This window comes from Mirounga angustirostris, unplaced genomic scaffold (assembly GCF_029215605.1).
Source record: "Mirounga angustirostris isolate CCGP_5_RB_7025 unplaced genomic scaffold, mMirAng1.0.hap1 SCAF_12, whole genome shotgun sequence".
In the NCBI taxonomy this organism is placed as follows: Eukaryota; Metazoa; Chordata; class Mammalia; order Carnivora; family Phocidae; genus Mirounga; species Mirounga angustirostris.
Genome location: NW_026991720.1, coordinates 59,327,293 through 59,350,571, shown reverse-complemented (window position 1 = coordinate 59,350,571; position 23,279 = coordinate 59,327,293). Strand labels below are relative to the sequence as shown.

The 23,279-nt window shown below is 37.3% G+C and overlaps 1 protein-coding gene across 3 annotated transcripts in view; it reads right to left on the bottom strand.

Annotated features, from left to right (window-relative positions):
- Nucleotides 1-23,279, bottom strand: part of DGKB (diacylglycerol kinase beta) — a 725,959-nt gene that overhangs the window by 530,453 nt on the left and 172,227 nt on the right. For all 3 annotated transcript variants that reach the window (XM_054505270.2, XM_064575197.1, XM_064575198.1), the window contains 2 exons: nt 20,456-20,596; nt 1,743-1,792 (listed from right to left, as the gene is read on the bottom strand). In XM_054505270.2, coding sequence (XP_054361245.1) covers nt 1,743-1,792; nt 20,456-20,596 — 191 coding nt within the window. The remainder of the gene's footprint in view (nt 1-1,742; nt 1,793-20,455; nt 20,597-23,279) is intronic.

Genomic DNA, 23,279 nt, shown 5'->3' with positions numbered 1-23,279 from the left:
CTAGTATTATTACACATAGTGGTCATTTTTCAAAATATCAATTTTCCTCTGTTTGGCCTCCAATATGTGAAGTGTTACACCTTTAAAATTTCCAAGATTAAGGACATCAGAACGTGCAATTTCAACCTGATAATGAAGAAAATAAAATGAAGTGGTAAGTTGTCTGGGGAAAACCATAGAAATAAAATTCAGGCCTTTAATTACAAAATAGACTAGTTTAATCATAAATCAACTTATCTCCAACTTATTGTTTAATATTAGATGATAGTGATAAATAATGCAATGTATTATATGTTAACAACAATAAAAAATGGCCAGAGACCAAAAGAAGCATTTGACTGAATTTTCAAATCAGCTGCCAACCCATGGCTAAGAGCCTAGTAAGGAAACATCCTTTAATTTAATTAAAAAGAAACACTAAATAAAACAAATTTGCATTTAAATACAATTTGCAGTAGTATGGACAGAAGTGCGACAATAAGCATATGGAAATATCTAGAAAAGTCTAAACTCCTCGCTGTGAAATGCCACCAGAAAATGAGCAAATGCATCCTGTAGCTTAATATTCCTAAATGGATAACTGGACACTACTAAGCACTTAAAAATGATAGCGTTTGAAAAATTGGAGAGACTTAAACATAAGGAATCCCACAATCACAGCATCAATTTAGATTGGTGGTCATTTCCTAAAGTAGGAATTATATATTTTTATCTCTCTCTGGAGAAGCTAATGTGCCATTATCCTACTCAGCATTACATAAATATGTATCCAACTTCATTGCTCTGCTTGTAGAATTCTGTTTGAACTCTGCTAAAGGGAGCTGTAGAGAGAAATTCACTATCAGAAGTAATGTTCATTTTAATCAATTTAAAAATATCAAAACATTTGTTATTTAATGTACCTGTGTACTCCAAGATTTCCATAACCTGACACTTATTTTTTTTTGAGATTCTTCTATTTTCTTTATAGAAGAATTAATAATATATGAAAAATATGTCACTGGCAAATATAAAATGCATTATTGTATGGAACCTGAAATGGATTTATGTTCGAAGCACTGATTTGTGCAGTAAAACTAAGAGTCTAACTACTCCTCTGAAAACTATCAATGATTTGTGTATGTTACAAATACAATAAACATTTAATTATTCCTTTTAGTTCAATCATATAGAGATGGAATTTTTCTCCTATTGCTTTTTATGACTAAATGATAAGAGTACAAGTTGTATTTAAATTGGATGAGACATTTTAAAAAGGGAAGTTTGTTAAAGTAATTTGTAAGTATATGTATTTTAACAGCATATATGACTAAAAGACTTTTAAAATGTGCAAAAATGATAAAATGATTAAATTGACTTTATAATTCCTTTCAATTCTACTGGTATTCTTGTTTTTCTTAGTGTCAAAGCTCAATTTTTTTTTTTTTCTTTCTAGATCAATGATCTCAACTTTCTCATGTATTATTCAAAGGAGCTGGGGTCTTTTTTATCTTTCCATGCATAAAAAGTCACTTTTTTCTAGCAAAATTATTCAACAGAACAATTGAAATCCTAACACTTTTATTTTTATTTTTTTTTTCAGATCACTCTCTTTCAAAAAGTCAGATGATCAAAATGCTGTGTGAGTGCATGGAAATTATATTCAGTGTGTCTTCTGTGGTAATAGCTATAAATTTATTCATTGCATTTTTCAGAACAAACTACTTTGAAATTTTCACAGAAAATTTAAAGAAAAAAATTACCGAGCTGTCCAGGAAGCCATTCCCATCTGTGTCATAGAGGCGAAACATAACTAGAAATAAAAGAGGTGTTGAAAAAAAATTAGAGGAGAGTAAGATCAATGTTAGTAAAAATTCCCTTTCTATTGAGGGGCGCCTGGGTGGCTCAGTCATTAAGCATCTGTCTTTGGCTCAGGTCATGATCCCAGTGTCCTGGGATCTAGCTCCGCATTGGGCTCCCTGCTTGGCGGGAAGCCTGCTTCTCCCTCTCCCACCCACCCCCGCTTGTGTTCCCTCTCTCGCTGTGTCTCTCTCTGTCAAATAAATAAATAAAATTTTTAAAAAAGTAAAATAAAATTTCCTTTCCATTGAAAGCAAATTTTCAATCCTTTCCTATTCAAAGACATCGATTTGTAGGATCATTTCTCAAGTTAATTTGAGAATGAATTAGTCTGTTAATAAAAATACTAAATATCAGATATAAGGTCAAACAAGTTTTGTTATATATGTAGAAAACACTAAAAGGTACCATTGTTTGCTCAATTTTTTAATTATAAGATCATTAAATGAAAACACAAAAATAAAAGAAGGAATTTTAGATATTCGGAGTCCAGATATTAAAGGGCAGAGTGAGTAAGAAAAAACAAACTGATTCGGAGTTCTGTAAACCAAATTTGGAATCTGCGATCCACTAGTACATGAGCATAGTCCAACACCGTTTTCTTATCTGTCAAATGAGAATAACCACCCTGTCATAAGACACACTTGTCGGAAAAGTTAAGTGAGGTGATACACACAAATGCATAGCAAAAGCTATAGGTCACTACACAAATATAAGCCGTTGTTTTGATTGATCGCTAAGCAGCATGGGAAAGGATTAGTACAAAATAGGTGAATTTTTCTGATGCAGGACAACAAGACACAAAATGCATTACTATCACGGTTATAATGGTGTATGTGTTGCAATCTGAGATGTACTTTCAGAGGTAACCACTCTTTGAACTAAAGAAGTAAGGAAAAGGAGAGTGTTGTCTCTGTGGTAGTGAGCACAGGAAAGCAGGAGGACAGAGGGCCTCTCAGGCCAGAGGACTCCCTCATAAGTTCACACACCACCCGGAGTCTCCAGAAGGGGCTGCAGGTGCCATTTTGAGATAAACAGAGAATGACACAGCTGTTAAAACAGAGGAGTGGAAGTGAGAGTTTTTGTTGGGTTTGTATAATTTCTGGGAGAATCTTGATGTCTGGGGTCTTTAATATTAAATAAAGACATTGATAACAATGAGGCACAATTGGGCAATGACCTTGATCATATATCTGTTAACTAATTATTATTTTTGTATTTAAAATAATTATCATAATTTCACCAACCTAAGATATGATTATTTATTTATAAGATGCTATAACCAGCCTGCATACAACTAATAGAGAAAAAATGCTTACAATCTAATCATCATGTTCTATTTATTGGAAAATGGAAAAAGATTTTAAAGATGCTAAAATGTATGAGGAAAATGTGTACCCACTGAATTAAGGAACATAATGTTATGCTGGTTAATGACCTAAATATCTTTATTTGCAAACCATAATGATTACTGTCTTTCATATACTCAATAAATGGCAAAAATTCAGAAAGAAAAGTCCTGAACATGGACCCTAAGCATTTCAAGGTTTTCTAGTAAAGCAGAAAATAGAAACATCACTTTGTGAGTGACAAGAATTCACCCACCACTCAAAGAATGGATTCAGTACCACGAACAAGGCAAGTATTTACAAAAGCCTAGTTGTATTTTATTATTTTCATTTTTTTAAAGATTTTATTTATTTATTTGACAGAGAGAGACACAGCGAGAGAGGGAACACAAGCAGGGGGAGGGGGAGAGGGAGAAGCAGGCTTCCCGCCAAGCAGGGAGCCCGATGCGGGGCTTGATCCCAGGACCCCGGGATCATGACCTGAGCTGAAGGCAGACACTTAACGACTGAGCCACCCAGGCGCCCCGCCTAGCTGTATTTTAGAAGGAGGGCCACTGGGGACTCCATGAATCTTCACTGTAATAAATGACTGCCTGACCATTTTTAGGTGATCAGATATATGGAAACCCTATACCTCTTGGTAAGACTTGTCAGAAACATGAGCTCAAAGACACATACACAAGTGGACTCTGTGTGGGGTTACCTGCCATTCATTTCCAGCAGCATCTGAAACTTCTTCCTATGCTCTTAAAGCCACACTTTACAAAACACAGAAACAGATGAAACACAAGATACCTTGTCTTTACTGGCCTGACTTGAGGTAGAGTTTGCACATGACCCAGGCTCCATCAATCAGAAGAAAAACCCAGTTGATCAATCAGAGGCTGGTGACCCAAGAAAAAAGGGGGCTACTCAAAGTCATCCTGGTGATGTGAGCAACAGCAGTAGCAGTGGTCGGAGAGAGAGCAACCAGGGTCCTGGATGTGTCAGGGGTGTTGGCAATGAAGGGTGCCGTGCTCATGCCCCGAGAGGCAGCAATGGGATTCTCCCCAGGAAAATTTAGCACTTAATTTCATCAATGATCCTAGAGAAACATCCTCCAAATCTGGTTCTCTATCCCTCCTAATGATTCTCTGTGTTTCTCAATATCATTTAAAAAACAATAACCTGGGGAGCACCTGGGTGGCTCAGTCAGTTAAGCATCCGACTCTTGATTTCAGCTCAGGTCATGATCACAGGGTTGTGAGACAGAGCCCCGGGGCAAACTCCATGCTAGGCACTGAGCCTGCTTAAGATTCTCTCCCTCTCCCTCTGCCCCACCAACCCCTCTAAAAAAAATAAAGCAACATAAAAATAAAAACCAATAACCAGCTATATTAAAAATAAGATTAAAACTAACCTGTTCTATTGTCTCCCCCAGTGATTCTGTGCACTCAACATGGGCACTTACTTCACATCAAACATAAAGATTAGGTCAAAATAAATTTTAAGTTTAAACTAAACTTTATTTTTAAGAAAAAAATGAAACTTTAATTTTAACATTAAAGTAAACTATAAAGCTGCTAGAAGAAAATATAGGAAGATATCTTCACAACCTTAAGGTAAGCCAACATGAACCACCAATGATTAAAAAAAAAAAAAAAAAAGGGTAAATTAAGGTTCATCAGGTTTAGAACTTCTACTCATACAAAATAAAATAAATAAACAAACAAACAAAGAAATAAGTGAAAGAAAAAAAAAAGATGAAGAAAGAATAGAGAAGAAAAAAAAAAACAGCCACAGACTTGAGAACTTTTCAGAACACATATATCTGACAAAGGGCTTATTTCTTGAATATATGAACAAACCCTATAACTCAGTAATAAAATAACAAACAACCCAAATAAAAAAGAGGCAAAAAATTGAACAGATAATTCAAAAATGGAAGATACAGGAATGGCCAGTCAAAATAAAGTGCTCAACATTGCCAATAAAATAAAACTTTAAACCAGAGACAACAACATATCTATTTCTGGAACTCAAGTTTTTGTTTTTTGTTTTTTATTTTCCCTCAAGACCAGTCTCCTCAAACTGCTTAGCTTCTCAGCCTTGGTTGTTTAAGAATTTGCCATTTAAAAATAGTGGCAAAAGCCAGGGTCTCTCCCAGAAATTTGACCCACAAATCCAATATGCCTTGACAATTCCCTGAAGCTTTCAACCAGTTTAAAAAAAAAAATAGTATATACAAATTTTCTAGTTGTTCCCAGTAGGGATGTTGGTTTTAAAACACATTGTTCATTATTGTCTACAGTAGAGTCTTGACATCTTTTAAATAATTTCTAAACACATTAACAGGGGTTAATGGTTGTCTATGAATTCTGTCTAATTCATCAAAGAAAAAGTTGGAGAAATTTAAGTTCTAGTCAATCAGAATAGCAATAAGAAAAACTGCTACCTATATTGAGTGCTAAATATAATGTACTCTAAATCTGACCAAGTCAAAATAAAAAATCAAAGTTTCCTTTGGTCCCGAATAAGAGAGAGACATTCTAGGATTTTGATTTTCAGAGATAAGTCTATTTTCCTAATTTAAAATCATAGTGGGGTCATGCAAAATAGGGAGTACTGAACACACCTCTCTACCTTGGCTTTCTACTGAAGTGCCACTATAGTAAAAATACAGTATGAAATAGGCATAAATCAAAAAGCACAAAGAAGATGCGAGAGGAAAAAAGAACTATCGAATTTAAGAAGCTGGGAAACACATGCTGATTGACCTAGAAACCAGAGAAATATAAACGTGAGCTGGTAGTAAAAAAGCAAAGATTTACACAGAAAGGGTGATGAGATAGAAAACGAAGTGATAGTCTTCACAGAAAGAAGTCAGACCCTCAAATACCACCCTTCACACCTTCTACCTGACAGTATGCCAGCTCCCTGCCCCAACAGAAGACTAGACGCTGGGGCTGAATAGCACTCAAACTAAGGGAATGCTGAGCTCAGGATGCTCAGGACATCTGATGGTAGGGGTACTATCCCCAAAACAAGGTATTTATGTGAAAGTCTAAACAGTGAATACTGAGAGTATAAATCCTCTTCCTTATCTCCAGTGAGTCACACTTAAACCTCACCCACACACCCACTTATGCACCACACCCAGGAGTCCTTCCAAAACAAGTAATTTGGGAAAACAGTAACAACAAAGCAAGGAGGCAGAATAAAACCTTGTAAGGGGAAAGCTGCAATCCACAAAGCAAAAAGAGGAGCATATAAGAATCATTCTGAGAACAAAATGAATCCTCTGTGAAGTTAAAAGCATGACAGAAAAAGTAAAACAGGAGCAAGATGGCAGAGAGGTAGGAGACGTAAATTTCGGCTGATCCTAGGAATTCAGCTACACAGAGATGAAACCATTCTGAACACCTACGAACTCAACAGGATATCGAAGAAAAGAATAGCAGCAACTGTCCGAACAAAAAAGTGACCACTTTCTGGAAGCAGGGACCCAACAAGCGGCAGATACAGGGAGACTCCCCCTACTCCCCAGGGAGGAGCGGTGCGGGAGCGCACCACAGGGATCTGCTGGGTTTGGAGACTCCACACGGGGTCGTGTGCCAGAGATAGAGATGCTCGGTCACAGGCCGGGTGAGCACGGAGTGTGGCCAGAGACTGGGGAGACGGGAGTGACTGACTGCTTTTCTCTGGGGGCTCACTGAGGAGCGGGCCCCAAGTTCTCGGCTCCTCTGGGGTGGAGGTTGGGAGGCCGCCATTTTCACTCCCATCCTCCAAAGCTGTACGGAAAGCTTACAGGGAACAAAAGCTCCCGAGAGCAAACCCAAGCAGATTACTTAGCCCGGACGGGCAAGGGCGGGGCAATTCTGCCTCTGGCAAAGACATTGGGAACCACAGCAACAGCCCCCCCCCCACAAGAAGATCAGGGAGAACAGCCAGCCAAGACCAAGTTTACCGATCAATGAGAGCGGCAGAACTCCAGTACTAGGGGAATACAGCACATAGAATTCATGGCTTTTTTCACCCCCTGATTCTTTAGTCTTTCAAAGTTAATTTTTTTTAACTTTTTTTTTTTTGAAGTTTTCTTTTTACCTTTTTCAACCAACATCTTATCAATACCTTTTTTAAAAAACATTTTTATTTTTCAATTTTAGAGTCATATTCTATCCCTTCATAGTAGTTAACCTTATTTTTGGTATATATATAAGTTGTTCTCTCTTTAAAATTTTGGGATACAGTTTCTTTGAACACACCAAAATATACCCTAAATCTCTAGTGTATGCCTTTGTTCTACTCTCCCGCCTGATCACATTCTCTCCCTTTTTTTTTTTTAATTACTCTTCCTTAGTTTTCCAACCAACTTCTAATCTTACCAATTCCTTTCATAAAATCTTTTATAATATTCATCTTTACATTCATATTCTATCCCTTTGTCGTATTTACCCTTATTTTTGTACATATATAAGTTTTTCTTTCTTTAAAATTTTGGAAGGCAGTTCCTTCTAACAGACCAAAACACGCCCCAAATCTAGTGTGTGGCACTGATCTATTCACCAGCCTGATCATATTTAATCATATTCTTTTTTTTTCTCTTTTCTTTCTTTTTTTTCTTTTTTCTTTCTTTCCCTTTCTTTTCTCCTGGTGTCAGGTTTCTTCTGAAGTGCTTAGTGTATATTTTTCTGGGGTCATTGTTACCCTGTTAGCATTTTGTTCTCTCATTCATCTGTTCTCCTCTGGACAAAATGACAAGATGGAAAAAATCACCTCAAAAAAAAGAACAAGAGGCAGTACCAACTGCCAGGGACCTAATCAATACGGACATTAGTAAGATGTCGGTACTAGAGTTCAGAATGACGGTCATAGAAATACTAGCTGGGCTTGAGAAAAGCATGGAAGATACTAGAGAAACCCTTTCTGGAGAAATAAAAGAACTAAAATCTAACCAAGTCGAAATCAAAAAGGCTATTAATGAGGTGCAATAAAAAATGAAGGATCTACTGCTAGGACAAATGAGGCAGAAGAGAGAATTAGTGATATAGAAGTCCAAATGGTGGAGAATAAAGAAGCTTAGAAAAAGAGAGATAAACAACTACTGGATCACGAGGGCAGCATTCAGAGATAAATGATACCATAAGATGAAACAGTATTAGAATAATTGGGATCCCAGAAGAAGAAGAAAGAGAGAGAGGGGCAGGTCTATTGGAGCAAATTATAACAGAGAATTTCCCTAATTTGGGGAAGCAAACAGGCATCAAAATCCAGGAGGCACAGAGAACCCCCCTCAAAATCAACAAATATAGGTCAACACCCCGACATCTAATAGTAAAACTTACGAGTCTCAGAGACAAAGAGAAAACTCTGAAAGCAGCTCGGGCCAAGAGGTCTGTAACCTAAAATGATAGAAGCATTACACTGGCAACAGACCTATCCACAGAGACCTGGCAGGCCAGAAAGGACTGGCATGATATAGTTAGAGCACTAAACAAGAAAAACATGCAGCCAAGATACTATATCCAGCTAGGCTGTCATTGAAAATAGAAGGAGAGATAAAAGCCTTCCAGGACAAACAAAAACTAAAGGAATTTGCAAACACAAAACCAGCCCTACAAAAAATATTGAAAGGGGTCCTCTAAGCAAAGAAAGAGCCTAAAAGTAACATAGACAAGAAAGGAACAGAGAGGGGCGCCTGGGTGGCTCAGTTGGTTAAGCGACTGCCTTCGGCTCAGGTCATGATCCTGGAGTCCCAGGATCGAGTCCCACATTGGGCTCCCTGCTCAGCAAGGAACCTGCTTCTCCCTCTGACCCTCCCCCCTTTCATGTGCTCTCTCTCTCTTGTTCTCTCTGTCTCAAATAAATAAAAAAAAAAAAATCTTTAAAAAAGAAAGGAACAGAGACAACATATAGTAACAGTCACCTTCAGGCAATACAATGGCACTAAATTCCTATCTTTCAATAGTTACCCTGGATGTAAATGGGCTAAATGCCCCAATCAAAAGACACAGGCTATCAGATTGGATAAAAAAACAAGACCCATTGATATGCTGTCTGTAAGAGACTCATTTTAGACCCAAAGACACCTCCAGATTGAAAGTGAGGGGGTGGAAAACCATTTACCATGCTAATGGACACCAAAAGAAAGCTAGGGTGGCAATCCTTCTATCAGACAAATTAAACTTTAAACTAAAGACTATAATAAGAGATGAGGAAGGACATTATATCGTACTTAAAGGGTCTATCCAACAAGAAGATCTAACATTGTAAATATCTATGCCCCTAACATGGAAGCAGCCAATTATATAAGCCAGTTAATAACAAAAGCAAAGAAACACATCGACAACAATACAATAATAGTAGGGGACTTTAACACCCCCCTCACTGAAATGGACAGATCATCTAAGCAAAAGATCAACAAGGAAATAAAGACTTTAAATGACACACTGGACCAAATGGACTTCACTGATATATTCAGAACATTCCATCCCAAAGAACAGAATACACATTCTTCTCTAGTGCCCATGGAACATTCTCCAGAATAGATCACATCCTAGGTCATAAATCAGGTCTCAACCGGTACCAAAAGATTGGGATCATTCCCTGCCTATTTTCAGACCACAATGCTTTGAAACTAGAACTCAATCACAAGAGGAAAGCCGGAAAGAACTCAAATACATGGAGGCTAAAGAGCATCCTACTGAAGAATGAATGGGTCAACCAGGAAATTAAAGAAGAATTAAAAAAATTCATGGAAACCAATGAAAATGAAAACACAACTATTCAAAATCTTTGGGATGCAGCAAAGGCAGTCCTAAGAGGAAAGTATATAGCAATACAAGCCTTTCTCAAGAAACAAGAAAGGTCTCAAATACACAACCAAACCCTACACCTAAAGGAGCTGGAGAAAAAACAGCAAATAAAGCCTAAACCCAGCAGGAGAAGAGAAATAATAAAGATCAGAGCAGAAATCAGTATACCAGAAACCAAAAGAACAGTAGTACAGATCAACAAAGCTAGGAGCTGGTTCTTTGAAAGAATTCATAAGATTGATAAACCCCTGGCCAGACTTATCAAAAAGAAAAGAGAAAGGACCCAAATAAATAAAATCATGAATGAAAGAGGAGAGATCACAACCAACACCAAAGAAATACAAACAATTATAAGAACATATTATGAGCAACTCTATGCCAGCAAATTAGATAGTCTGGAAGAAATGGATGCATTCCTAGAGAATTATCAACTACCAAAACTGAACCAGGAAGAAATAGAAAACTTGAACAGACCTACAACCACGAAGGAAATTGAAGCAGTAATCAAAAATCTCCCAACAAACAACAGCCCAGGGCCAGATGGCTTCCCAGGGGAATTCTACCAAACATTTAAGAAGAATTAATACCTATTCTTCTGAAACTGTTCCAAAAAACAGAAATGGAAGGAAAACTTCCAAACTCATTTTATGAGGCCAGCATTACCTTGATCCCAAAACCAGACAAAGACCCCATCAAAAAGGAGAATTACAGACCAATATCCCTGATGAACATGGATGCAAAAATTCTCACCAAAATATTAGCCAATAGGATACAACAGTACATTAAAAGGATTATTCACCACGACCAAGTGGGATTTATCCCTGGGCTGCAAGGTTGGTTCAACATCCGCAAATCAATCAGTGTGATACAATACCTTAATAAAAGAAAGAACAAGAACCATATGATCCTCTCAATAGATGCAGAAAAAGTATTTGACGTAGTACAACATCCTCTCTTGACTAAAATTCTTCAGAGTATAGGGATAGAGGGTACATACCTCAATATCATAAAAGCCACCTATGAAAAACCTACAGCGAATATCATTCTCAATCGGGAAAAACTGAGAGCTTTCCCCCTGAGGTCAGGAACACGGCAGGGATGTCCACTATCCACCACTGCTATTCAACATAGTATTGGAAGTCCTAGCCACAGCGATTAGACAACAAAAAGAAATAAAAGGCATCCAAATCGGCAAAGAAGAAGTCAAACTCTCACTCTTTGTAGATGATATGATACTTTATGTGGAAAACCCAAAAGACTCCACCCCAAAACTGCTGGAACTCATACAGGAATTCAGTAAAGTGGCAGGATATAAAATCAATGCACAGAAGTCAGTGGCATTCCTATACACCAACAACAAGACAGAAGAAGGAGAAATTAAGGAGTTGATCCCATTTACAATTGCACTCAAAACTGTAAGATACCTAGGAACAAATCTAACCAAAGAGGCAAAGAATCTGTACTCAGAAAACTATAAAATACTCATGAAAGAAATTGAGGAAGACACAAAGAAATGGAAAAACGTTCCATGCTCATGGATTGGAAGAACAAATATTGTGAAGATGTCAATGCTACCTAGAGCAATCTACACATTCAATGCAATCCCCATCAAAATACCATCCACTTTTTTCAAAGAAATGGAACAAATCATCCTAAAATTTGTATGGAACCAGAAAAGACCGCGAATAGCCAGAGGAATGTTGAAAAAGAAAAGCAAAGCTGGCGGCATCACAATTCCGGACTTCCAGCTCTATTACAAAGCTGTCATCATCAAGACAGTATGGTACTGGCACAAAAACAGACACATAGATCAATGGAACAGAATAGAGAGCCCAGAAATGGACCCTCAACTCTATGATCAACTAATCTTTGACAAAGCAGGAAAGAATGTCCAATGGAAAAAAGACAGTCTCTTCTGATGGACTCTGAAAAACAAACAGGGTTCTAGAGGGGAGGGGGGTGGGAGGATGGGTTAGCCTGGTGGTGGGTATTGAGGAGGGCACATTCTGCATGGAGCACTGGTTGTTATGCACAAACAATGAATCATGGAACACTTCATCTAAAACTAATGATGTAATGTATGGGGATTAACATAAGAATAAAAAAAAAAAAAAGACAGTCTCTTCAACAAATGGTGTTGGGAAATTTGGACAGCCACATGCAGAAGAATGAAACTGGACCATTTCCTTACACCACACACAAAAATAGACTCAAAATGGTTGAAAGACCTCAATGTGAGACAGGAGTCCATCAAAATCCTAGAGGAGAACACAGGCAGCAACCTCTTCGACCTCAGCTGCAGCAACTTCTTCCTAGAAACATCGCCAAAGGCAAGGGAAGCAAGGGCAAAATGAACTATTGGGACTTCATCAAGATAAAAAGCTTTTGCACAGCAAAGGAAACAGTCAACAAAACCAAAAGACAACCAACAGAATGGGAGAAGATATTTGCAAATGACATATCAGATAAAAGGCTAGTATCCAAAATCTATAAAGAACTTATCAAACTCAATACCCAAAGAACAAATGATCCAATCAAGAAATGGGCAGAAGACATGAACAGACATTTTTCCAAAGGAGACATCCAAATGGCCAACAGACACATGAAAAAGTGCTCAACATCGCTCGGCATCAGGGAAATCCAAATCAAAACCTCAGTGAGATACCACCTCACCCCAATCAGAATGGCTAAAATTAACAAGTCAGGAAACAACAGATGTTGGCAGGGATGCGGAGAAAGGGGAACCCCCTACACTGTTGGTGGGAATGCAAGCTGGTGCAGCCACTCTGGAAAACAGTATGGAGGTGCCTCAAAAAGTTGAAAATAGAGCTACCATATGACTAAGCAATTGCACTACTGGGTATTTACCCCAAAGATACAAATGTAGTGATCTGAAGGGGTACATGCACTCTGATGTTTATAGCAGCAATGTCCACAACAGCCAAACTATGGAAAGAGCCAAGGTGTCCACTGGCAGATGAATGGATAAAGAAGATGTGGTGTATATATACAATGGAATATTATGCAGCCATCAAAAAAAAAAAAAAAGAAATCTTGCCATTTGCAACGACTTGGATGGCACTAGAGGGTATTATGCTAAGTGACATAAATCAATCAGAGAAAGACATGTATCATATGATCTCACTGATATGAGGAATTCTTAATCTCAGGAAACAAACTGAGGGTTGCTGGAGTGGTGGGGGGTGGCAGACATGGGGTGGCTGGGTGATAGACACTGGGGAGGATATGTGCTATGGTGAGCGCTGTGAATTGTGTAAGACTGATGAATCACAGACCTGTACCTCTGAAACAAAAAATAGATTATATGTTAAAAAAAAGAAAGAAGATAGTAGGAAGGGAAAAATGAAGGGGGGGGAATCAGAGGGGAGACGAACCATGAGAGACTACGGACTCTGAGAAACAAACTGAGGGTTCTAGAGGGGAGAAGGGTGAGGGGATGGTTTAGCCTGGTGATGGGTATTATAGAGGGCACATATTGAATGGAGCACTGGGTGTTATATGCAAACAATGAATCATGGAACACTACATCAAAAACTAATGATGTAAGGTATGGTGATTAACATAACAGAATAAAATAAAATTTAAAAAAAGTAAAACAAAAACTGATCACAGATGTAGAAGATGTCCCTGATGTCCAAAAAAAAAAGATATAGCAGAAATGCTGGAAAATAGGAAAATAAAGAAAAATAATTCAAATTTCTGTTTTGGGAGTGTCAACATCCAAAAATAATGGTTTTAGGAAGAGAGAAAGTAAATAAACAAGTAAAATAAAGGAGAAAGTTATTAACAATTAAAAGATTAAAGTACAAATGAAGGACACAAATTTCCAGACCAGAATTTATGGTGGAGGATTTGGAAATTGATTAGTTATACAGAAATAGAGAAACTAATGAAATAAAAAGGGCAGTTATTAGCATCATGGGAAAATAATTGTCTTGGTAAGCCTATAGGATCTTTCCCTTTTAAAACTACATTTGAATAATATTGATAAAATTAAACCTATCTTCAAATATTATTATAAGTTTATTTCTTCTTGGAATTTAAAAATAAATTTAGGCTCCAAGGTCAAGTGAAACAGTGAACAAACAGTTCTTATTTTTAAAACTAACATAATAAGGATATACATTTTAGGGTGCAAAAATATTTTAAGCCCAATATTAAAATTACTCTGTCAACATGATAGCTTCCAAATGTGGGTACCTTTTTCAAAGTTACAAGCTAGTTTAACCCACTTTTTTTCTATTTTTAAATTCATGTAATTTCCCTTTATATAGAAACAATCATGCACCCACACATGAATTTGGTTAAAAGATCAGGGCAGAGGCATATTATGCAATATAAGGTTCGTTCTTTATATCCAGAATTTTTTCTCTTCCAAAAGATTCACAAGTTTTTAATGTGTTTTCTCCTTGAACACCCTACTAAATACACTCCAGTGTTTTTAATACTTGGCATAACATATTATTGATAATAAAAATATTAATATGGAATTTGTTATTAAGCATTAGAAAGTATATTTTTTAAAGGCATTTAAGCTGGAATTTTTTAATTCACAATTTTTTACTGTTCTATATATTTTAAGACCTACTTAATAAGCTCTCGGGGCAGAGGTGAAAAAAGTTAGCTGCTTGGAGTTTGTGACATCTAATGTAATGAAGCAATATTTTCTCCTTTTTTCCCTCAGAGAAAAGGTAATAAAGATAAGGAAAGGAAGCTTTTCAATATTTTTTTTTTTTATTTGAGAGAGAGAGAATGAGAGACAGAGAGCATGAGAGGGAGGAGGGTCAGAGGGAGAAGCAGACTCCCTGCCGAGCAGGGAGCCCGATGCGGGACTCGATCCGGGGACTCCAGGATCATGACCTGAGCTGAAGGCAGTCGCTTAACCAACTGAGCCACCCAGGCGCCCCAGGAAAGGAAGCTTTTCAAAATAAAAAGAGCACTTCTACAGTAAAGCAGAAGTCGCGGGTATTAGTCACAGCCGGATAAACTAGTGCTATAATTAATAACCAGTCTCTCTGGGCTTTAGTTTTTTCATTTACACTATAGGGAAATTGACTACCTAATCTTTAGGATCTCTTCAGTGTTAAAATCCAATGGTTCTATGATTAATACTATACATAGCAGTGACTTTAACATACAGGTTAGTCTTCATTATCGGTAGATTATCTATTTCCTGGTTACTTTCCAACTGATTTCTCTTCAGTAATACATTTTCATTAAATATAAGCTAACAAAAATTATTCTACTTAAATTATTAATAATTTATAAACACCTTTCCAAATGTGAACACTATGTATCTTAAAGTCACAGAATAGGGGCACCTGGATGGCTCATTCAGTTAAGGGTCTGCCTTCAGCTCAGATCATGATCCCGGGGCCCTGGGATTGAGTCCCGCATCGAGTTCCCTGCTCAGCAGAGAGTGTTCTTCTCCCTTTCCCTCTGCTCCACCTCCTCACTTGTGTTCTCTCTCTCTCTCTCTCTCTCAAATAAATAAATAAAATCTTTTTTTAAAAAAGTTGCAGTGTAAATGAATTTAGTATTATTCCATGTCCTAAATAATTCACATTATTTTTCTCTTCTCAAGCACCCACTGACTTCAATACAATTCTATTTAAGTATCATTTACTGAGCATCTGTCTGTTGAAATACACACACACGTGGTACGTGCTAGGGTAGGAAGTTAGACACAGCACAAGGGTACGAGAAAGAGTAAAATGAATTCGATTAGGAGGTGGCAAGAGGATTCATGACATGAGCTGAGCCTCAAGTGTATACTGAAGTGGATATGTTATACACTGAGAAAGAACACCCCCAACAAATGCACATTAGAAGCAAAGGTATAAAGATGGAAAAGTTCGGGGTTTGTCTGATGATTGAAAAGTAGATCCAGGTGAAGGGGACAGTGTTCGTGCCTGTGTGTGCAGGTCAAAGTCAAATGCAAGACTGACAAAGGAAGGGGGATCAAATTGTGGAGTCAAATCAGTTTATAGGTGCTAAGTTAAGGGCTTCGGTTTATGCATTATGCAACAGGGAACTGTCAAAGGGACATATTCACCCTGAGTCAGAAGAGGAAGAGGAAAGAACATGTCTAGAAGTTGACAAGCTTTAGGTAACATGAGAGGAAGTTACAAGAATTCACACCTAATGAGTGAGATGATGATTAAACAGGTAGGTGTTGGAACAAAGAAGCATCTGGATTAACTTTTAGCTAGAAGTTGACGACTAGCGAAACGCCGAAGGCATGGTAGGCCAACTGAGGTTTTGAGTAGAGTTATGACCCATAGAATGATCTTTTTATTTTACTAAATCTCTGCCACCTCAGTATACAAGCAAAGAAATTGTGTGCCTAAACCTAAGTGTCAAAGGATGATTGGCATCATGGATTATGGGGTCAGTCTAGAGTTGAAGGGATGAGGGTCCAAAGAGCAGCAGGCATATCCAGGAGGAAGGGAAATGGTTAAGAGACAAGAATATTTAACTTATTTTATTTCACAGAACAAATATTTATGTGAACTAGGAAATGTGAAGGAATTTATGTGAGCAAATACTGGTTCATTTAATTTTCATAGCAAACATAAGAGATAAATATTACTATGATTCCAGTTTTACAGTTGGAGAAACTGAGCCTAAGGAGTTTGTTTTTTTTCAGTGTGTCCCAGTCACTCATAAGTGTCAAAGCTAGGCTGCATTCAGTTAGTGAAACCGAGTCGAGGCTCTTAAATACTGTGCTATGTTATATTTAAAGGTAGGAGAGGGGGAAGTTAAGTGACCACAGTCTGTGGTCAAAATAAACTATTAGAGTTTAAAATTTTAGAAAAAGAACAATCTTTGGAAATTACGAGGCATGGGGTATTGCTGCAGAAGTGGGTGGCTGAAATAAAATGAGGGTGAGGTCACAGAATTTGAGGAGTGCAAGGAAACTAAAAGAGGAAGATACTGAAAGATGCCCCACAAAGTATTGTAGCAGGCTTAGGTGGAGAGGAAAAATCTGCCTTGGTACAATGTTCTCATCCACGCATCAGGGTGGTTGGTAACTGACACCAACAAGGAGAGAGAAAAATGGAATCCCCCACAACCTCAACACGTATGCACAAAAACCTGCATGCACACGCACGCACATGCACACCTATTCTGCAAGGGTCCACAGCAGCAGGTGAATAAACACCATCTACCTGATCGGGCCTCAGTATAAACAAAGTTCTCAGTGAGAAAATATGATTGGAGCAAGTAAAGTAATGTGAAGAAATGGCATATAATCAGTGGAAACTTCAAGAGCTTTTGTTTGTTTCCTTTCAATGAAAAAAAAAGATCTTTTTTTCTAAATATTTTGTAAATGCCTGGCAGAAAAGACAGGTGGGAAGATGAGAGGTGATAGTTAAGTGATGAATAGATTTATAAAACATTATTTTGGGGGAAAAAAGTACTCTTTTTATAAACATTTCCAACAATGCCATTATTTTATCTAATAACCCAGGTCAAAGAACCTACCAAATACTGCCACCATTCAGTAATTACGAGAAACAATCCTCCTTTTAGAGAAATTGTGTGTGTGTCTCTTTTCATGGATCAGAGGAACTACATAAATCAGGGCTCTTCAAAATGTGGTCTCTAGAGCTGAAATTTCAGCATCACCTGGAAACCTGTTATGAATGAAAATTCTAAGGGCCCCCTACAGGCCTGATGAATTGCCTGTACTGCATTTGGGGCCCAGAACAAGCTGTGTGTTCATAAGCCCTGCAGGTGATCTTATGTGATAAAGTTTAAGAACTTCTGGTCTAAGCCAGTGTGCATGTATTCCTTTCTGTTTAGCTACCTAGAAATTAAGATCCAAATTCAGTGTTCAACAGCCAAAGTTAATTGTATTAGGCACTTGCTCATATTTATTTCTATGTTAATTTTAATTACCTTTTCCATTTTTTTTTCCTTTCTTCTAGTTGATATTGTGTTTAATCAGTTGCCACCCTTTTGGAAATAAGTATATATTAAATTAACCACAAATATTCAATTTCTTTCAAGTATTACTGAAAATAAATTTCAAGTTTAAAAATTTAAAAATCCATGACCATAGAAGGATACATGAAATGTTTGATGGTAGACGAGGAACAAGGTCTAGTCCATTGACAGGAGAGTGGGTGAGAGGAATGGATTCTGAATTAACTGATGTGGGAAGGGGCCGGGCACCGGCATTTAAGAAACAGACAAAAACGAGCTCCCAATAATTAAGGACCAGGTTAAGTTCCTCCATATTGGAGGACAGCGGAGATGAGAAATAGAGTAGAGCAGGATCAGAGGCACAACTTCATGTGTTCTGAAGCTGACATTCATGTACTTTGAAGAGTCTGGTGAAAATCACAGTGAAGGTGTCAGGCCCCAAAAATTCTACCCATGACAAGAGTCTGAAGCAACAGTTAAGGAAAAAGGCAAACACGCCTGGATCTGATGTAGGCTTGAAAAAAAGCTGGAAAATTCAGGAATGCCTGGGCAGCTCAGTGCATTAAGCATCTGCCTTCGGCTCAGGTCATGATCTCGGGGTCCTGGGATCGAGCCCCACATTGAGCTCCCTGCTCGGCCAGGAGTCTGCTTCTCCCTTCCCGCCCCCCTCCCCCCGCCTGCTCGTGCTTTCTCTCTCTCTCTCTCTCTCAAATAAATAAAAATCTTAAAAAAAAAATAAAAAGAGTTGGAAAATTCAAAGACAGCGCAGAGGGAAGGGGTTTAAAAACAATGAAGAATGGTCAGTGGCACATCGGGTTTCACCTGATACATCAAGTATTTTTAAGTGACATTTCGCCTGTAGTTGTGGACAAAGACTGTTGATTCATAAACTCACATTGAAAATTTAAAAGCATGCCTCTCAGGAATTCTACCTTAAAAATAAAACCACCCTGATGCGTGGTTCCAGTTGACATAAAAATAATTAAAGTGCGACACAAAGAGCATGTTGAACAGGAGTGATGGTGCCTTCGTTTCTTCTCAGACCTGGAAAAAATTCTGTGCCTTTGTATTTTTAAAATCATCCCAAACACAGACCTGATAACACCTGAGCAAACTTTCTCCTGGCCATCGCTTCAATAGAAATTCCCTGAACATTAATATTTATTTTGGAATGAGAGAGATCTCTGTATGTTCTTAGGAATACAAATAAATCTTGATATGCAAATACTTGACATTTAGGAATAATAAATATGCATTTTATTTTATTTATTTATTTTTTAAAGATTTTATTTATTTATTTACAGAGAAAGACACAGCGAGAGAGGGAACACAAGCAGGGGGAGTGGGAAAAGGAGAAGCAGGCTTCCCACAGAGCAGGGAGCCCGATGCGGGGCTCGATCCCAGGACCCTGGGACCGTGACCTGAGCCGAAGGCAGACACTTAACGACTGAGCCACCCAGGCGCCCAATAAATATGTATTTTAAAAATGATGTTAATATGGTTTATTCATAACTTACACAGGTATGACTTAGTCATACTATAGTAAATTCTTTGTTAGTAAGAGAAATATTATCAACATGTTACTATTACATTTAACTAAACATGCTTTCCAATCATAATTCTGAGACCTCACGGTGTTCTATATTCACTTGAAAATAACAAATTTAGGATTTATTATCTTCACTCTAGTTTCAGTAGCAAGAATTTTTAATTCATTTTAATGCCATCCAATACAATCAAGTTAATCAAATTACTGAACAAGCCAGCAGCTCTATGTTTAGCAGGGGCTTTGGAGACAGACTATGTTATTAAATGTTCAGGCTTAGAGTAAATACTTGAAAAATACTTTCCTGCATTGCAATGAGTACAGTTTGCCACCAGAGAGAGCTCAGACACTATAGTTTATTAAAGACAGCAATTTATTTCCTTTCAACTAGATGGAAATTATCTATCTGAAATACCTGCTCTATTGTAGAAGAGAAAAAAAAAAAAAAAAGAGCAACTGTTTATTTATAATATCCAGAGTCAACTCCTATACATAAACGTTCACGTGTGACATGTGAGAAATCATTTATCCCTGGCAAAGAAAGTATCAGTGCTGACGTTTTCAAGGAAAATGGCCAACAGAGACTCAGGTTGTCTGTACAGTGAACCCCCTTGTTGACTAAGGGGAAGACCTCCTCAAATACTAGAAATAAAGGTTTTTCAAAACAACTCAAATGACACTTTCCAATATCATCATGTTACCAAACTGAGGACAGTCAAGAAAAAGTCATTTGACAGACCAACACACTCAAGAAATACCCCCTAATAAATGGAACCTGATGAAAACCTGAAATTGATAGATTCATAATATCCTTTGTCTGATTCCCAATTGAAGGAATTTTTATTTATTAACCAAAGTCACTTCATTTAATGAAAACTCAGACAACCACAGTAGATACAGTTTTAAATTCATCACTATCTAGTGCCTTCCCTACCCCCTGCCGTGATAAGTAAACTAAATAAAGAAACACATACATTCGAGTTTATCCTCCGGTCTTCCTCTTTCAAGGAGAGACAGATAACAGACAATGTCCTTCAGATGGATTACTTCTGGGGAACACGTATTTGCAGGAGAAGTACGGGGAGGGGTGATGGCACCTTTATTCATTCTCAGACCTGGAAAAAAAAATTGCCTTTATATTCTTAAAGATATCCATACAGTGCTTTCAAAGAAAAAGACAACTAAGAAAATAGATAATGCACAGACCTTTTAGAGAACTATATATTTTTAGGTAAAAAATAGCCAAATTCTCTGGAACTCTAAGATAGCCGAGTCAGACATATTCTATGATTACTATAAATAATTCAGAGTTTTTTGGTATTCAGGGACATGGAGATTGCTCCTCCTGCCTGTAAGAGCATGTTGGGGTCAGAATCCTCTTGTCCAGGGTCAGCTGGTGGACAGATTTGAACACATGAAAAACTACTTTCCTCTTCCACCTTTCTCTGCTTTAGGAAGTGGCAACGACAAATCAGCTAAGAAGATACTAAAAATTGGTCTTTCATGAAACACTGAAGAAGAGACTTGAGTCTGTCACAGAATGATTTATATATTGATAATCAGGAATCATTCATTCAGAAAAACATGTATTTATGTCAAATATTTATGGGCCATGAATAAAACATCCTTTTTCCCATCAAGAAATCGGCCCATGAGTAAGAAAGGGAACATAAACAACAATCTGCTTGAATACCACAGACATTTGATTAGAGAGGAAAGAACATATGACTATACTTTAGTTTTAATATGGTTCATAACTTTATTTCTGAAACCCATTCACTGTGCTTATTCCAAGACAAGGGTAGAGAACTGGAATGCCTGTTTGCAATAGCTGATGACAGCAGATTATTTAGCCGATAATGATTGAACTGAAACTCTTTTATAATAAATGGTTAATTCCATCTAACAGAGACGCACGTGAAACCAGATCGTGTGTACCTGACAAGACCTGAAGGCAAACCCCAATTATCCTTTAAGATTCATTTGGCAAACAAGAGGTGAAATGGCTAATGGGCTGAATGCCTGCTAGATTCCTAATCAAATGGGAGTTACTAGAACGGAAGGAATAATCCCAACCAAACACAGTTCTACAAGCCTATCAGTCCAGAGCTGGCAACCACATCTGGTGCTCTTGTCCATTTTCTTGGATAAGTAACTTTGATGGAGTACCTGGCATCTCCTCCAGCCGTCTCAAGATGGCCAGCATATCATTTAATGGATTATGAAATTACTTTCATCATTCACAGTGTTACTACGAATAAAAGCTACTATTTATTGAGTGTTGAATATGTGGCAGGAATCGTCCTGGATGCTTTAACACGGATCGCCTCACTTAATTCCCATGTTAACTCTGCGAGGTAGATTGCAATATTCCCATTTTACAGGCTTAGAGGTCCACAGCTGGCAAATCCACCCTCTTTATTCTGCACTAATGGATGACAGACTATTTTTGTTCAAGGCCAAGGGTAAGAAAAAGTAAGAAAAACAATTTACATGTGAATCCAGCAGAAGCCTTTTATTCTCCCTTCCTCTCTCGCCCTCCCCTTTCTGTCTCTCAACATTAGTAGGTTCTGTAACTGCCCCAAGTTTTCTTTTCCATGTTAATCTCTTCTCTTTTCTTCTATTTCATTCTTAAAATTCCGTCAAAGACCCTCTAAATTGAATTTACCAACCATTAATGGGTCACAACCCACATTTTGAAAAACACTGCTTTACATCTTTCTTTCAGTTTTTTGTTTTTACCAAAGTCATACTTATTTCAAACACAGCTCTATGCTTCACATTAATTCTATTTGTTTATAGCTATCAAAAAAGATATAATTATAAATTGATTTTTCTTAACAAAAATGTCACTGTATGTCTAATACAAACTAATGTAGTTATTTTAAAAAACAAAAGAAGGCAGAGAATTGAAGACAATCCTGAGTTTTCAAAAATATACATACCTGACTAATTCTACCTAACCAACTAAAGCTTGGCCAGCTGCAGGAATAAGCAGTTCCAACTTACGATAAAAAACATTTTGGCACTGACCTTTGACATGACCGTAACTTCCAGACTTGGAAAACACAGCACTTGAGTTATGTTCGGATAAACTATGACCTAACCCATCCTGCCTGATGAGCTAATCCTCTCTTCTCTGCTTCCCTCCCCCTTATGGTACTGAAATGATTTAATCAGCTTGATTTAACTCTTATACAAAACCTCAGAACAAAACAAGAAAGAAGGAAAATAACACGTTATGACCTTCATTTGAAAGAATGCCAACCACATTATATATTTTCACTGATTCAGAACACTTCATGATCATTTGTTTGTATAAAACTGAAGTGAAGTGCATGCTATTTCTTTATCAGCTTTCATAATACTGAATATAAAAAATCTGGAGAATGTGAGGACCATATAATTTTGTTTGCCTTTCTTGTAAGTAATATACATATTGAACAGAAGCATACAAATATAATTTATATCTAGCCCCACCTTTTTGAAAAAACATATTATTATACTAAAATGATTTTTGACAAAATGCGTAAATATTTTTCATTTCCTGTTCATGAAATGTTATAAACTAAAAGCTGTATCATATTCATGTCACAGTTTTATATTTAAAAGAATTTAGTTTATTTTTTTAAAAAAATATGGGCTTATATGGCAACACACATTGAAGAACTAATCAACTCTTCCTCAAATCCAGACAAAGTTTTTGTTTTGGTTCCTTAGGGAGTGATAAAGCATACAGTTTTTACAATGATTTTTAGGGTGCGTCAAAGGCCTTTTTCTCAATTACTTCATAACAAA